Source organism: Dreissena polymorpha, chromosome 2 (genome assembly GCF_020536995.1).
Source record: "Dreissena polymorpha isolate Duluth1 chromosome 2, UMN_Dpol_1.0, whole genome shotgun sequence".
In the NCBI taxonomy this organism is placed as follows: domain Eukaryota; kingdom Metazoa; phylum Mollusca; class Bivalvia; order Myida; family Dreissenidae; genus Dreissena; species Dreissena polymorpha.
The window spans coordinates 148,027,045-148,045,492 of NC_068356.1; the positions used below are offsets into that span (position 1 = coordinate 148,027,045).

Below are 18,448 nucleotides of genomic sequence, written 5' to 3' on the forward strand. Positions count from 1 at the left end.
TATGAGCTAAAATGTCTCTGACATGAATCAAGCACTTAACCAGCCTTTTAAGTAGCATCATCTTACTGTTAACACATTTGACATTCTACTTATAATATTCCGTCATAACAAAACTCTGAAATTGGTAGTTGCTACTAATATATATTATGCCATATCCCCAACATTTAAACAAAACAGACTTTGCAGAACAGAAAGTGCTAATAATAATTTTATCTCTTTATAGTTAAGTCCATACAATGTTTTCATATCATATTCTTCAGGCATTGTATGCATGACTGACATGGCATCATAACGGCATAAACATTGTTCTTATGCGTCATACAAATACAAAATAGAGAGTTATATCGTAGTCAATATTGGAATTTTGTTTATCAATAAATTTATGTAAATATATGTTCAAAGTACTTTGTGAAAGATAATGAAGGAGTATTACACTAGTCAATTGTTACAAGAGTATGTATCAGTCTTATGGGTTGCGCTATTTTTGTCTGCCTCTCCTAAGAAATACGGTTTAACACAAGCCACTCCACTTTGCTGAGGCTCACTCTTGAATCAATAGACTAGGGTTATATTCTGTATGTATTCATACATTCATATATAATACATAATATAATCACTCACCACACTTCCATATATGGGGTTCAGATCTCGTCTCTTGGTTGGCATGGGTATGAGCTCCTCCCTGGAAACAAAAACAAGAGATCAACCACAGAGGTTCACAGAAAGCAAATAATCGACAGATCTTAGCTCACATAAGTACAGGATGCTGCTAAAAAGGGACATATTTGAAAATTTGACCAGTTTGATGATATTTTCTAATTATTTTCTGAGCCAAAGAAATTGTGTAATTTAACACTTGTAAGTATTGTTTTCGAGCATTGGCTTTTTTGTAATTGCAAATAAAATGTTGCCACAATATCTTTAATTTCAAAAGATATTCATATTAATTTTTTGTGTAGAGAAGTAAATATCGGCACTCATTTTTAGTTTCGATCCACTCACTTACCTCACATTCGTCTTTCCCCACCCACTCACCTTAAATTCCTCTTTTCTCCACCCACTAGCCTCAAGCTCCTCTTTGCTCCACCCACTAACCTCCCATTCGTCTATCCCCACTCACTAACCTCAAATTCCTCTTTGCTCCACCCACTAACCTCAAGTTACTCTTTGTTCCATCCACGTACCTCACATTACTCTTTCTCCATCCACTAACCTCAAATTCCTCTTTGCCCCACCAACTAACCTCAAGTACCTCTTTGCTCCAACCAATAACCTCAAATTCTTCTTTGCCCAACCCACTAACCTCACATTTCCCTTTGCCCCACCCAGATACTTCACTTTTCTCTTTTCTCCGCCCATCTATCTCACTTTTTCTTTTTACTCCTTCATCTAACTCATTGTTTCTATTATCCCCCTACCTGGCTATTTCTCTTTGCTTCTCTTTCTTTCTGTCGATCTCAGCCTGTTTCCTCCGCTGTTCCTCCAGGGCGGTCTGTCTCTCTCTCTCTCTCTCTCTGCTCTGGCAGCAATCTCTCTCTCTCTGCACAGCCTCTCCTCTATCTGAAGTCTCTGAGCATCCTCCTTGTCCTAGGGATGAAGCCAAGTAAAACTTTAGGCCTCGTTCTTGGAAAACTTGGCTAAATGCATGTGCGTAAAGTGTCGCCCCAGATTAGCCTGTGCATTTTGCACAGCCCAGTTTTCCAAGAATGCACGCATATGCACAAAAAAGAATACAACAAGAGATAATTGTCAGAAACACAGAGCCCCCTTCTACGCTGCTTTGAAGCTATATATTTGACCTTTGACCTTGAAGGATTAACTTGACCTTTTCATCACTCAAAATGTGCAGCTCCATGAGATACACATGCATGCCAAACATCAAGTTGCTATCTGTAGCGACATATAAGTTATAAGCATTTTCGAAACCAAAATGCAAAACCTAAATGCAAAGTGTGACGGAAAGACAGACAGACGGACGGTATGATCACTATATGCCCTCCTTCGGGGGCATAAAAAGATACACTGTTTTTCAGTGAATAATGAAGCAGGCCTTTTTGTCCTTTTCAGGAATAAAATGTGAACATTAACTAACTGTTGCCCAAATGTTGTTTTGTTTTCCTACAGAAAACAATATGAAAAAATTTCATATTGTTTCTGAAGAAAAAACATCAACATTTTGATAACAGTTACAATTGAATTATGCAGTTGATTCATTCCATTCTCAATTTCACAAAACAATACTAATTACCATTTTTTTCCTTCGGAAAACCTGGTCAAAAAGGTGCCTGAGAATGTCTTTGTTTCAGAAAACTTAATTTAAACAATATTGAAATATGGCTGACCTTTTTGCTAAATTTCATAAAACAGCATGTGTTTTTTTTACTGGCCTTGTTCTTTTTCAGCAATATAAACATCGAGAAATATAAGCTGTACCAGCAGGACAGGCACCGATAACTTGAACTTGTGTAAAGTTGTTGAGAGTTTTCTTCATTTTAGAAAACACTGCGGCAAGCTTTTATATGTGACACTTTCCTCTTTAACAAGAGCTTGTCACAGTAGTGCCATATGCCCGCCAAAATGTGTTTGCTTGTATGACAACATTTGTTTTAGAGAGTAGAATAATATTTGTAAAAACAAATAAAGAGAGATAATTCATTATGCTCCGGACAAAAACAATTTTTTTTTAAATAAAATTCATTTTAATCATTAAATACTTACCTGCTATCCCTAGCTATACCTTCCCAGGTGGGTTAGCTTCTCCAGAAATCTTCAAGTGCCGGAATTCGACCACCTCTCCTACTGAAACAGATCAGGTTAAGCATAGTACAATGTAACCTAACCGGAAATCAAGAACCGTAACTCATCTTACTTTTCTAATTAATTATGAAAATATAAAACGATGAGCGGGGTTGGGAGGTGGGACTTACCGATAGCAGGTAAGTATTTAATTATTAAAATGAATTTTTTTTTTTTTTAAATTGTTTTAATATTATAATTAATTACCTGCTATCCCTAGCTGATTTTGTAGCTATGGTGGGAGGTTCTCGTATATTTTCCCATCACAGCAAAAAACCTATTATCAGGTTTCTCAGCCAAAGATATTCGCAATATGTCCTCATACAATCTTCGTTAGTACTATATTGTACTTAGTTTCTGGATAGAACGAGTACATTACGCCATGGAAGAAACTACTGTTTGAGCAACCACAAGAGGACCCAATCTATATAAATTGTTCTGATGACACTCAAGAAAACGAAGATAGAATGAGAAAAAGGTGGTCGGATTCCTCCAAAAAGTAGCTTGAAGCACTTCAGTAAGTAAAATATTATTAATATACGCCCACGAAGCCGAAAGAGCTCTTAAATCATGCGGTCTAATCTTAAAAAGGGGTAAATCCCTAGATGAGAGAAATGAATACGCCTTCTTAATAGTCGAGGCTACCCAACGATAATGCGAAGCCTCAGACACATCCCCCTTTTAATGGAATGAAAAGTCTCTAACGAGAACCTCGAATATAGTTTACTCTTAAGATAGAATTTTAACGTCCTGACTGGGTAAAGAATTCTATCATTATCATCTTCATGTCCACAAATATAGAAAGATTTGAAATTTGAAGGGTTATAAGCCATAAAGGGGAGTTGATTTTAAGCAAGGAATCCTGGCTAACATAACAGAATTACAGATATGAATGGTAAAAACCATAATAAGATGAAAACAGTCTTAAAATATATATTGGGACTGTTAATAAGCCCGATGGAACAAAGGTTCATAGGAAGCTCATTAAGCAACCAAATAACACAAGCCAAACCTATTAAGAAGGTAATTGAACGAAAAACATAATGTTGACGTTTCATAGCTTGGATCAGTATAAATATGTCTCTCTGAGATATGAAATTGACCTGTGAAGAAGTTTCCTGAAAATAATTGTACAGGATACTACAAAAAAGGTCGTAAAACCATAATCCCATGGTTCATTAATTAGTTTCCATGAAATTATGGCACAAACTCACCAAGAAGGCAAGATATTTACAGTTATGTAAAGTGGACAAATGTATAACAATCGCACACCCTGATGGACCAATTTCTGTGAAATGCATTATTGACGTTTTTCAGAATCAAACTGCGATCTACGATCGCATTACGATTACTATTAGCGTTCGATGATAAACAACGTTTTCCGATTAGCTTTGCATATACATCCACGCCATTGTAAACATAATGCTGCGCATGCGCAAATTATATTCCATTAAATCCAACGGAAAATAATTCGACAGAAAGAACTGCAAGACAAAACGTCCATCAGGGCGTTGAGACGACCTGGTATGTGTAAAACGATAGAGAATTTTCTTGCACAGAATGAAAAAGTTCCTGGTTTCCAGACACAAAGAGTGATAAAATGTTCACCTCTGTGTCTGGAAGTAAACAACGACCGATGTGTGTTAGTTGAAACGTCGGTTTATTGTCGTTTCATCTAATCCCCGTTTCGTCTAACTTATCGGTAATAACAGATGTGAAGTCTTTTCGTCAAACCGATGAGGTCAGTTCGTCTATGTGTGAATTTGTATTGTTATCCGGTTCTCAATATGGCCTTCGTTTGCAATTACTAACTACGGTAATTATTAAAGACGTTATTTACTCAAAAACACGCGTGGCTTGTGTTTGTGAGTTGTTTGGTATCACAGCTTTTGAGTTGTTGTTCGCACATCGGTGTTTTGGGGTATAACTAAAATGTTTCACAAAGGAAAAGTCACAACAGATGTGTTGTCTGTTGACATCATACACAAGAGTCTCGAAAATGGTTCCAGATGAACACCCTACTCTTCCTTGATCGCGTCTGTCATAAGATACAAAGACGGTTGCGGAGGAAGAAGGAGCACTCCTGTCAAAGGAGTCTACTCGTCTAGCCACCATTGAAGCTGTGGTATTAACTCCGAAAGAATTGGAATCTGTGATAACATATTGTCCGGAAACCATTTCCAACAAACTGAGAGGTTTGTAGCTTCTAGTCCGTTCATTATGTAAGGATCAGATAAATCCTAAGGCACATTCCACAGTTCTCCTAGTTTGGAATGTCTATTAGATGATTCAAACGATTGAAATACTGGTAAAACAGTAGAACCAATAGGAAGGCGTGTATCAATGCGAGAAGCATCAATAACAAGCCTGTTGGAATCAATATTAATGACTATTTTTCGTGATTGAGATTGTCGAATAGTAGACATCCCCGCAGGTATTGGGCAATAATCATCACTAAGATTTGAAATATCATTCATAAATCCGATTAATTGATTACAATTATTGATCCGTGACATCATTGGAATCTGCCTCTGAATCGGCTTCATTGTCTACAACACCAGAAGTGTGTAAATAATCAGCGGAAACAGAATGGAAAAACTAGGCCTAGTATCATGTACCAAATTGCGAGTATCTGATAATGATGAATGACCATCCACCAAATCAATCATCTGATAATTAAAACCAGAAAAATGTGGTAAATTATCAGGATTGACCGGTACGAATTGCCCAGACGAATATTAAAGCCCTAACGTGTCCAGATTCGACGGTGTTGGAGCAAGAGGTAACCTAAAAAATAGCAAAGCCGATATCCGTAGAGCAGAGTAAGTATCTGTAGTGGTGAGACAAACACTATACGACAAAGTCTGCGAAAAAGTACCAGTCTAGCAACCTTTGTTAATGTTAAACTGGAAACTGTATCTGGTACATAGGGTACCTCAACATTACAATCCGAGACAGGATAGTAATGTGTAAGATACGAGTAGTCAGAGCGAGACTGTCTACGTGAAGCATGATGACGAGCTTATACCTGCAAAACCGAGAAATAGATCGGATGCAATGGAAACGACGTCTCGTAGAGTAACGTCTCCAAGAGTCTCGAGATGATCGGAAACGATCAAATTGACGCCGTTATTGAGGGTTACTCGATAAAGAAGATCGTGTAAGACGTCTTCATATTTGTCGGTACTAGTTGACGACCCAGATGCCTTAAAAGAAGAAGATGAGGATAATAATCCGATGATGAATATCGATGTCTGTTCTTGATCGATGACCGGTGCCCGGTGACCGTTAGTATTGACCGGTGACCGGTAGTATTGACCAGTGACCGGACCGATACCACGGACCGGTGATCGGTGACCGGACCAGCCCAGGTGAGTTACCCGGTGATGTACCGGTCATTCTATGACCAGTGTTGTCATTGGGCAATGGTCGTATGGCGTCTGTAGTCCTTGACCAATGCCATCGAGCATAAACCGGCTGACGGTTGTGACCATATGGTCTGATATTGATCGATTTTGTAAAGAAGAGAGCATAGTAAGATCTCCATCATGCCCTATACCCGGTGAATGATGTTGCCATTCTCGTCCATAGAAAGTGGTAGGAATGATAGGATTATCCTCTGATATCGAATAATGACTATCCGCAAATTCAACACACTGATAATTAAAGACGGAAATAGACGATGCATTATCAGAAGTGACAGGTACATAATTCCAAAGGAATCTTGAACCATGTGTCACGCATAGACGGTATAGCAGCCGGGGGTACCGACTAGGAATAGAAGTAGATGCCCTCGGTGCAGATAAAACAGCTGTTGTGGTGAGATGAACACCAGAATAAAAGGGCTGTGAAATCGGATCAGTCACTGCGACATGTGTTAACATCATAATGGAAACTGGTGCATAGGGTATGGCGACATTACAATCAGAAATAGAATAGTAATGTGACCGGTCATAAAAGTCGGAACGACAATGCTTCAATGAAGCTTGTCTACGATCTTTATTCATGTAATGACGTGATCTAGAACAGCAACGATGGCGAGAGCTAGAACGGCTACGACGGTAATAACGCATCCTCGAGTATCGTTTCCGTGATGATGGATGATGTTCATAACGATTACGTGAATGAGGACTGCTCGATGAATAAGAGCGTGTACCTCTATCATCGGAACTAGTCGACGACGAATGTGCATTCGACGACGAAGATGTGTTAAACTCGATGAAGAAGAAGAACGTCTGTTTCTGATCGTTGACCGGTGATCAGCAACTGTTGACCGGTTAATAATCAGTGCATGTTGACCGGTGTACGGTGACCTGTCAGTATGACCGGTGACTGATGACCGGTGTTTGTGACGAATGTGCATTTGACGAAGAAGAAGTTGAATAATCCGATGAAGAAGAACGTATTCTGATCGTTGACTGATGAGTATATATGACCGGTGACCGGTATTCGGTGGGTCTGACCGGTGACCGGTGACCGGACCGGTAATTGTTGACCAGTGACCAGTGGGTATGACCGGTGACCGGTGGGTATGACCGGTGACCGGACCGGTCTCTGTTGACCGGTGGGTCTGACCGGTGACCGGACCGGTCAATGTTGACCGGTGACCGGTTGGTCTGACCGGTGACCACTGACCGGACCGGTCAGTGTTGACCGGTGACCGGTGGGTCTGACCGGTGACCGGACCGGTCAATGTTGACCGGTTGTTTTGACCGGTGACCGGACCGGTCCCCGGTGACCGGACCGGTCCCCGGTGACCGGTGGGTCTGACCGGTTACCGGACCGGTCAATGTTGACCGGTGACCGGTAGGTCTGACCGGTAACACCACCGGTCCCCGGTGACCGGTCGTTGTCCGGACCGGTCCCCGGTGACCGGTCCGGTGCCCGGTGACGTACTGGTCATGAAATGACCAGCGTAATCACCGGATAATGATCGCATGGCGGCTGCCATTTGGTCTGGCATTGGTCGATGTCCTTGACCAATGCCATCAGGCAAAGACCGGCTGACGGTTGTCGCCATAAGGTCTGATGTTGATCGACTTGGAAAAGTACGATCGCCATCCTGCCTGATACCCGGTGACTGATGTCTGCAATGCGTCATCTGTGTTCTTCAAAGTCACCGGGTATTTGTATCTGCGACCATCGTGTATTCGATGATATGAAAGACAAGAGCAAAACATATTCGACAATAAAACTGGTCACAGACCAGATTATATTACGGTACATAAAATCATTATTTGCCCATAATGAAAATAATTAGCATTCTCTTATTATCATTGTAAAAGAGAAAGTCAATAGTACCTATGTTACGATTGCAGAAGTTTAATTTAAAAAAAGATCGTCATATGGAAAGTAAAATCATTATTGCACACAATGGCAAATGATCAACATTCTGTCATTGTATAAAAGAAAACCTATGCCCGATCTTGACCAATGCCGTCATGACTGATGCTGCAATAGATCATCTGACGTTTGGTGTAACGTCATCGGAAATTTCTCATCTGTTGAAGATTCATATGTACGTTTTCTGCAAGAAAACGTTCTGCGACGGATTGCTTTCCGCCACGTCGCATCGTCTAACGCACTACAAACAGAGAATTTATGTTCAAAGGAACAATTAGTGCATAATAAACAAGTCTTGTGGAAATCCCACGAAGCCTTAATATGCCTATACAAACCTCTAGTTTGTAAACTCATTCCTATTCTTAAGAGAAAAAGAAGAGAATCCGCGTAAGAAAACAATGTAAAAAGAACAAAATAACTGAAATAATCAGTTAAACACAATATTTACAATGTACAAACTTGTCAATAAGTTGTTGACAAAAATCACGAAATCCTCGTGCTCAAATCATGAGCACATGGAAAAACCCGGCAAAAAGTGAAAAACAATGAATTATCAACAAAATAATTTACAAGAAAGATTTCTGAATGAAGCAGAAACGATAAATTATACAATTATTCAATTTCAAACCCAATTCCACCACGCAGAATAGAAATAAAAGTCCAAATTTAAAGCCGATAAAAAATTGCGATCTGCACGGTGTGTTGTCCAGAAACGTAAGATGAGTTACAGTTCTTGATTTCCGGTTAGGTTACATTGTACTATGCTTAACCTGATCTGTTTCAGTAGGAGAGGTGGACGAATTCCGGCACTTGAAGATTTCTGGAGAAGCTAACCCACCTGGGAAGGTATAGCTAGGGATAGCAGGTAATTATTTATGATGTTAAAATTTACTTTGAAATTAAATAAAGGGATATTATTCAAACACTAAGGTAAATAGAGTTATGGTTCTTAGTCACTGCACTTCTCCTACTTGTCATCTGTTTAAGTTTGAAGTTTCAAGTAAATCTCTTCAGTGGATTTAGAGTTATGCTTCGGACAAAAATTTACTTTAAAATTATATAAAAGGGGAGATAATTAAAAAATTAAGGTAGATAGAGTAATGGTTCAGTAGATTTAGAGTTATGCTCCGGACAAAATTTACTTTAAAGTTATATAAAAGGGGAGATAATTAAAAAATTAAGGTAGATAGATTTATGGTTCTTAGTCACTTAATCTTTCCTACTTGCCATCTGTTTATATTTCAAGTTTCAAGTAAATCCCTTCAGTAGATTTAGAGTAATGCTCCGGACAAAAATTTACTTAAAAATTTTATTATAGGGGAGACAATTCAAAAACTAAGGTAGATAGAGTTATGGTTCTTGGTCACTGCACTTCTCCTAGTTGCCATCTGTTTATATTTCAAGTTTGAAGTAAATCCCTTCAGTAGATTTAGAGTTATGGCTCCGGACAAAAATTTACTTTAAAATTATATAAAAGGGGAGACAATTCAAAAACTAAGGTAGATAGAGTTGTAATTCTTGGTAACTGCACTTCTCCTAGTTGCCATCTGTTTATATTTGAAGTTTCAAGTAAATCCCTTCAGTAGATTTAGAGTTATGCTCCGGACAAAAATTTACTTTAAAATCATATAAAGGGGAGATAATTCAAAAATTAAGGTAGATAGAGTTGTGGTTCTTAGTCACTGCACTTCTCCTAGTTGCCATCTGTTTATATTTCAAGTATTAAGTAAATTCCTTCAGTAGATTTCGAGTTATGCTCCGGACAAAAATTTACTTTAAAATTATATTAAAGGGGAAACAATTCAAAAACGAAGATAGATAGAATTATGGTTCTTGGTCAATACACTTCTCCTAGTTGCCATCTGTTTATATTCTAAGTTTAAAGTAAATCCATTGAATAGATTTGGAGTTATGCTCCGGACAAAGTTTCAGCCGGACGGCCGAATGGACGGACAGACGGACGGACAGACGGACAGGACCAATTACTTAATCCCCTCCGAATTTTTTTCGGCAAGGATAAAAAAATTAACAATAATGCAATATGGCTGACATTTTAAAAAAATTAGAACAATAATCATATGTGGCTGAAATTTCCTCCGTTTCAGAAATCAATGTGAAGAGAAATGTGGCATACTTTGTTTTTCCTCTTTTACAAAATACTGTCAAAAGTTGGTAAATGTGTCTGACCTTTATGGAATGTGTCTGACCTTTATGAAATGTGTCAGACCTTAATGAAATGTGTCTGACCTTAATGAAATGTGTCTGATCTTTATGAAATGTGTCTGATCTTAATGAAATGTGTTTGACCTTTATGAAATGTATCTTATATTTATGAAATGTGTCTGACATTTATGAAATGTGGCTGACCTTTATTAAATGTTTCTTACCTTATTGTCTTGTTCCAGACGGAGATTTTTTGTCGCCTCCTCTGCAGCAGTCATCTCCCTTTGCCTGCGCTCTTCCTCTTCACGAGCCCTCAACTGAGCATCCTGGCGTGGCATAGTGATATTGAATGATAAACTATAATTTGAGAAGCGCTCTGGAAACACCAGGGTCATGTAAATGTGCATTAATAAGGCTAGATTAGGCTAATCAGGGATATCACTTTATGCTTTTATAGCATTTTTGGTGATACTTTACGCAAATGTATCCCTCCCCACTCTCCACTTTTATAGCTTTAACTTTAGCATTGTTAATGTACAACAATCAAAATTGCACATGAACAATATTGTGTTATACTGAACAAAACATCTACGTTTGAAATTAATGGTGTCTGTTAGACTGTATAGGACAGACTCTCATGTTGATTTCAATATACAATTGCATTGCTTTGTCTTTCAGTTTTTGTTTTTCAAATTTAGACATACCATGCTAGTATCAATGGAATGGAATGTTAACGTTAATAAAAGGAACATAATTATAAGTATGAATCACCTGCAATGTAAGTGTTGTTGAAATTGTGATTATTTTCTTAAGCAATCAACAGAAATGAAAAGATAACTTTAAGAAAAATTAATAAACATAAAATGTCACATAAGTAGACAAGTGTTTGGATTTATCTAAAGCATTGTTTTGTTAAAACTCAAGGGAAATATTTTAGAACTTTCCACATATAAGCCATACAAGAACACATCATACCAACCTGCAATTCTCTTTCTTCTATCCTTTTTCTTTGAATTTCTGCATCTTGCTGCTGTTTTCTCTTTTGCTCTGTTTCCTCTTGTTGTTGTTTTCTCTTTTGCTCTATTTCCTCTTGCTGCTCCTTTCTCTTTCTCTCCAGTCTCAGTTTTTCCACCTCTTCCTGTCTTCTCCTCTGATCCTCTTCAGCACGCGATTCTTGTTGTCTTCAAGCAGTAAATACTGATTGTTAAGACTGGATTGGTCATTGTCTCCGGCTCAGTTTTTATAAAACAGTAACTCTAATACTCTTAAATATTCTACAATTTAAATGTGGAACGGAAAATACGTTTAAAGGCACCTGGCCATACTACGGGGTTACTGTACTTTTTAGTATATATTCCGTATTTATTTTATGTCATTTATTTTATTAAAATGCTGAAATAAAAAACATGGAAAACTAATGGCAAAATGTAAGTTATCAGCCAGTTTCTACCTGTTTTCTTCTTCCCGATCTTTCCTCAGTTCCTGTGTTCTGGTGTTCTGTTTTTCCTCGTCCATTTTCTGCTGAAGACGCCTCTTTAACCTGGCAACAGTCAAATAACAGCATGAGAGGCAACACCTAATTAGATCTTGTTATAGTAATGATGAAAGCCCCAAGTATCTAGAAACTTCATCTCAAGTTTGTGGTGAAACTGAAATGAAATATGTGTTATTCAGAAATACCTTCACATGTTGCAGGCCAGGATATTATTAAGACACAGGGGCCTTATACAATCAATTAACTGGTCATGAACGTAAACATCTCTTTATTCAATTGTGTAGAATTCTTATCATCCATTTAATGTTAATAATTACACTATTCTAAAATCAAATATGCCTTTTATGTTCAACAAACTTAAACAAAATGACTAGATCAGCTACAAAATAACAAGCTTAATTACACAATGACTAGCTTAATTACAAAACATCTAGCTTATCTACAAAATGACTTGCTTAACCAAGAAATAACAAGCTTAACTACAAAATGACTTGCTTCACTACAAAAATGAGCTGCTAAACTACAAGATAAATAGCTTATCTGCAAAATGGATTGCTTAACTACAAAATAACAAGCTATGCTACACAATGACTTGCTTAACTACAAAATTACAAGCTAACCACAAAATGACTAGCTTTACTACATAATGACTAGCTTTACAACAAAGTGACTAGTGTAACTGAAGAATGACTTTGCTTAACTACAAAATAAAAATAGCTTTACTAACAAAATGCCTCAACTTAAAATGTTATGATATAACAGATACAATCAAAGCCTGACAATAACACATTTAAATTTTCTTTGACAGAACAGCTAAGGGTTGAAAATTCAGTACGCTACTTTAATAACAAGCTCAGGTTTTTTGTATGATGTGATTTCAATAATGATGGTCATCTCTCACCTTTTAATGCAATCAGACTATATGAAATGTCAATGAAATGTTATTCATGGTAAATCATGAAACTTTTCTATCTCCTTAACATTTCTATGTTACACTTGTTTTGCCTAAATCCCTCTGACTGTGTACCTCATAAGGTCTGCCATATCTGCTTGCTCTTTTTTCTTCATTTCTTCCAAATGTGAGAGACTTTTCTCCTCTTCTCTCATTTTCTCCAGTCTGGCTTGTGATTCCTCAATCAATCTCTCACTCTGCACCCTCATGTCTTCAAACTCCTTTTCCTTGATTTTCTTTTGCCTTTCAAGTTCCTGAAGATCTTTAGATATTTCACTGGAAATTCTACTCAAACCTGTTGCTGGATCTAATTCAGTTTTATTTTCAATGTGCTCAGTCCTTTGATTGTCTGCCCTGGTGTCAGTATATGTAACATTAAAAAATCCGGCCCTGAAATCAGGATTTGTAGAACCTTGATTCTGATTGGCTGGCTTGCTGGTTGCTGCAGACCTGACATCTGGATATAGAAAACTTGATGAAGATTCAGACACATTAGAATTTGTTTTCACACTTATTTTTGTAACTTTGGATTTTGTAGATCGATCAACAGTGGATTTTAAAAACCTATTGATGGTTGTTTTACCACTTGGTGTTGTTAAGCCTCCATTTTGAAAGCCACTGATGCTGTCTAATGAACTTGAATTCGTTGTGGTGTCTGCTGGTTTAACTTCGGCTGTTGTGGGTTGCAGGCATTCCTGGTCATAGTCGGGGTCGTCAAAATCCACTGAAAACATACGATTGTATAAATAAGCTGTGTTATGGGAAAACAGGGCTTAATGCATGCATGTTAAATGTCCTCCCAGATTAGCCTGTGCAGTCTTCAGATCTGATAGCATTTTATTTAAGGCATTTGACAAACACTGCCAAAACAATCTAGCATTGTAAAAAAAGCATACAAATATGTCTCCAAAGAACCATAAACAAATTTAGATTTAATTAAAACTATAAACACTGCGCAGTTCTTACACAGTCCCGCCTGCGTGTCCTGTACAACTGGCCTGGATATCTTGTCAAAGGACGGGTTGAGACACTTCATGGGGTACTCCAGCATCCACTGTTCATATCCCCCGTCCAGGATGAGCGGCTCGCTCTTGATGATCACTGTACTGTCATACTGAAATGGAGTGCATGTGCTTGCATGTTTTAATCTTCAGTTTAAGCGGAAAGTGTTGTACCTGATTAGCCTGTGCAGACTGCACAAGCTAATCTTGGACGACACTTTACGTTCAATTAAGCCCTGTTATCCACCATAAAGGATGGGAGCTCACTCTTGATGATCAATGTAATGTCAAACTGAAATAGATCTGAAGCCTCGCTATTTGAATACAGGTCTTTATGCATTTCCGTTAAGTATTGTACTGTCAAACTGAAAAAGATCCGAACCCTAGCTCTGTGAAAAGAGTTCTTAATGCATGTGCGTGAAGTGTTATACTGTCATACTGAAATACTTTGAAAGTTCATGCATGTTACAATCGAGCATTGAGCCTTTTTTCAGGGAAAATGGGGCTTATGGAATATGAAGTTCGCTAATCAAGGATGATACTTTATGCTTTCATAATTTTTTGTTGAAAGAAAAAGGCTCTTCTTAGCAAAAATCCTTTAAGGCTGAAAGTGACACTTCACGCACATGCATTAAGCTGTGTTTTCCCAAAGCGGGGCTCAAATATATTGGAGTGCAAATGTAATTACCTTAAACAGTGCATCTTTCAGTGTATGTAGTGTGCTTCCAATCTTCACGTTCTCGAACCTCGAGGTCCAGTCCAATAGAACAATGTGATCAATGTTACCTCGCTGCTTCCATAGTGAAAGTGAGTCCATGGGGAGGGCCTTCTCTATGTACGACACCGTCGTCCTGGAACGGAAAGTGACAAGTGCGTACAATCTCATCCAAGATTAGCCAGTGCAGTCTGCGCAGACTTATCAGAGACGACCATAGTCCATGGGGAATGCCATGGGGAATGCCTTCTCAATGTCAGACACTGTGGTCCTGAGAGGGAAGTTGAATGCTCTTACAGGATAAAAAATGGTTTGCTTATTTAAGGTGCAAGGGATGTGAGGTCACGGTGGCATAGTTGATATGGTTGCTGGCTAGCAACTATGGTTGCTGGCTAGCAACCGGAAGGTCACGGGTTTGATACCCACCAGGAGCATTCTTTCGATCTATCCGAAAGACACAAAGTAATCATTATACCCAGGAAAGGGATTTGAGATCATTTCAAAAAGCCAAAAGGCTTTCAATGCAAACCAGCAAAACTAAATAGGTTGAACTAAGAGATGTGAAACAAGAGTTGTGTATGCACCCACTTTAATCTGGTTCATATAGAATTGCCCTTGCCAATCTGTCTGTCGGTCCTTGTTCACATATGTACACAAACTCATTTCTCTTGTATAGATGTAGAAGAAGATAAATAAAGACCAACAATAATGACTGTAACATTATTTGCATTTGTAGCAATGAAATGTCGAGGGTTTTCATAAAATGTGGACACTTTAAATCAGGAATGTCTGGATTTTTAAGATAAAATTAGAAATTTGTGTAAGTCATTTTTTGTTGTGTTTGTGTTAAGTTTGTGGATCGGTCAACCTGCAAAATCAACTAAAAAAATGGTGGACGATCAAAGGACTGGGAGCATTCATAATAAAACCAATTAACGAATAATACTGATTTTACAGTAATTACTGAACACAAGTTGAACCCTTTACCCCATAAGATGCAAAAATGACTTTTGCATCCAGCATAAAACCAGAACAGCCTGCGAGTAACTTGCAGTCTGTTCAGGTTTTATGCTGCTGGCTGCTCATCAGTAAGTAAGGGTTGGAAATGAAGCCTTTAAAATTAGAATTTACCAAGAAAGGTATTTAAACAAGACTATTGCCATGCAATGAAAGTCCCCTACCTACGCAGGATCCACCATTTTCAGCAATATTTGTAGTTTATTTGTTGCCATAGCAACCACAATTCTTGAAGAGGGAACACAATGAAATTATGTGCATAATGTGCATAATCTCCATATGGTCAACTATCCATGTTTCAAGTTTCATGAAAAAATATATGAACAACTGTTAAAGTTATCGCAGGATCCACCATTTTCAGCAATATTTCTAGTCTATTTGTTGCCATAGCAACCATAATTCTTGACGTAGGAACAACATGTAATGACGTGCATAATTATCATATTGCCATCTGTCCATGTTTCAAGTTTCATGAAAAAATATGAAGAACTTTTAAAGTTATCACAAGATCCAGAAAAGTGTGACAGACTGACAGACACACAGAGCGCAAACCATAAGTCCTTCTCCGATTTCACCTGTAGGGGACAAATAAAGGTAACTTTCTATGGGACTACAAACATGTCAAAATGCATATCTAAGTGGTAAACGTTTTAACATCATATAAGTCTCCTACAAATTGACTTTGTGAATACGGGCCAAGGTTATTGAAATAGTCACTAACCCAGGTTTTACTGCTGATGCTGGCACATTGATGATGGCTTTGTGGGTGAGTCTGGACTCCTGGAAGTCCTCTATTGACCTCACATCCATCAGTATCAGCTGGGTGTCTCGGTCCTCCAATATCTGGTTCAGCTGGGCACAGGTGAGCTTGCCTGGATTGGACTTTGGGGGCAAAGGGCTCTCCAGTTCTGCAAGCAAACAGACATCATCATAAAGTTAGTTTTTGTTCCAATTCAGGGGACGATTCTTGATGCAAAAACAGTATATAATTTTCCCAACCTAAAATTCCCAATTGAAGGCTTAATTTGATTTTTTTTTCTCAACATTTAGAGTACCCATCAAGCTCTATAAGTTGAATCTTAGTAAATATAATAGTATTATCAATTTTGAAGCATATGTTAACAAAACAACATCACTCATTTCGCAATTTTAGTCAATCCCAGCAATTTTTCCCAATCCAAAGGGACCCAGACCCATTCTTAATATGGTGAAAAAAACACTGTCATAACAAAATATGTGTTTGTCAGAAACACTATGTCCCCTTTTTGCGCTGCTTTGAAGCTATATATTTGACCTTTGACCTTGAAGGATGACCTTGACCTTTCACCAATCAAAATGTGCAGCTCCATGAGATACACATGCCTGCTAAATATCAAGTTGCCATCTTTAATATTGCAAAAGTTATTGCAAATGTTAAAGTTGGCGCAAACAAACAAACACACAAACAAAGCAACAAACCAACAAATCAATAGACAGGGCAAAAACAATATGTCCCCCACTATAGTGGTGGGGGACATAAAAAGTTCTCACTAAATGGTACAGCTAAGGGCGGCTTGTCTAATCTGGGTCAGTCTTGAGAACAGGCCATGTTTTACAGTAATATTAGCAATTACAATAATGCCCTAATCAGACTTCGCACAAGTGAGTGGTCACAACACAACAGTTATTCCAATTTAACTCATGAATTTTGCATTTGGAATATAGTTCTTTTTTTCATAAAAGCCAATGAAACATGTCAGATGGTAACATAACAAGATAAGCTAGATAAATCTTGATGTTGCCGTCTGTCTTTCGTCCATTTACTTTAAGATCACATACATGAGCCTCTATCTTGGAAAATCAGACTTAATTCATGTGCATTATGGGTTGTCCCAGATTAGCCTGTAAAGTCTGCACAAGCTAATCAGGGACCACACTTTCCGCATTTATGGATATTTTTTATTTAAACCAAGTCTCTTCTTAGCAAGAATCCAACTCAGACAGAAAGTTTCTTTTCTAAGTAGCCTGTGCAGACAGAACAGGTTAATCCGGGAAACACTTTAAGCACATGCAATAGGGCCAGTTTTCCCATAGCGAAGCCCTCATTTATTTTACAGCTGTTTTGTACCCCCATTTGTATTCTGGTCCTCTTTTTTCCTGCCGTATATCGTGGCTGTAGACACATCGTTGTCCTTCTTTTGTCCAGGCTGCTGAGGCTCAGAGGGTTTCCAATTCTTCAGAAATGCCAGTTTGTTGGCAACCACTTCTGCTTCCAACAGGTCGTATCTACAAACACAGAGCAAGTTGAATCTATAAATAAAGAGCAAGTCATATCTGTAAACACAGAGAAAGACATATCTACAAACACAGAGCAAGCCATATCAACAAACAAAGAGCAAGTCATATCTACAAACACAGAGCAGGTCATATCTACAAACACAGAGCAAGTGGTATCAAAACACACATAGAAAGTCGTTTCTACATATAGAGAGCAAGTCAATTCTACAAACAAAGAGCAAGTCATATCTGCAAACACTGAGCAAATTGTATCAACAAACACAGGGTAAGTCATATATATAAACACAGAGCAAGTCATATCTATAAACACAGAGCAAGTTGTATTTACAAACACCGAGCAAGTTGTATCTAGAAATACAGAGCAAGTCATATCTGCAAATGCTAAGCAAATTGTGTTAAAACAGAGCAAGTCATATCTATAAACACAGAGCAAGTTGTATTTACAAACACAGAGCTAGTTGTATCTAGAAATACAGAGCAAGTCATATCTAGAAATGCTGAGCAAATTGTGTCAACACAGAGCAAGTCATATCTTTAAACACAGAGCAAGTTGTATTTACAAATACAGAGCAAGTTGTATCTAGACATACAGAGCAAGTCACATTAACAAATGCAGAGCAAGTTTTGTCTACAAACACAGAGCAAGTTGTATCTACAAACACAGAGCAAGTTGTATCTAGACATACAGA

General features: G+C 38.0%; 2 protein-coding genes across 6 annotated transcripts in view; both read right to left on the bottom strand.

Annotated features, from left to right (window-relative positions):
• Positions 1–18,448, bottom strand: part of LOC127869380 (ubiquitin carboxyl-terminal hydrolase 8-like) — a 94,285-nt gene that overhangs the window by 11,314 nt on the left and 64,523 nt on the right. The window lies entirely within an intron of this gene.
• The window catches only part of LOC127869381 (ubiquitin carboxyl-terminal hydrolase 8-like), a 28,983-nt gene that overhangs the window by 1,208 nt on the left and 9,327 nt on the right, over positions 1–18,448 (bottom strand). For all 3 annotated transcript variants that reach the window (XM_052411908.1, XM_052411907.1, XM_052411910.1), the window contains 10 exons: positions 17,590–17,747; positions 16,204–16,390; positions 14,439–14,601; positions 13,716–13,863; positions 12,825–13,473; positions 11,753–11,842; positions 11,282–11,483; positions 10,527–10,628; positions 1,419–1,587; positions 622–682 (listed from right to left, as the gene is read on the bottom strand). In XM_052411908.1, the coding sequence (XP_052267868.1) occupies positions 1,423–1,587; positions 10,527–10,628; positions 11,282–11,483; positions 11,753–11,842; positions 12,825–13,473; positions 13,716–13,863; positions 14,439–14,601; positions 16,204–16,390; positions 17,590–17,747 (1,864 nt within the window). In that variant the 3' untranslated portion in view covers positions 622–682; positions 1,419–1,422. The remainder of the gene's footprint in view (positions 1–621; positions 683–1,418; positions 1,588–10,526; positions 10,629–11,281; positions 11,484–11,752; positions 11,843–12,824; positions 13,474–13,715; positions 13,864–14,438; positions 14,602–16,203; positions 16,391–17,589; positions 17,748–18,448) is intronic.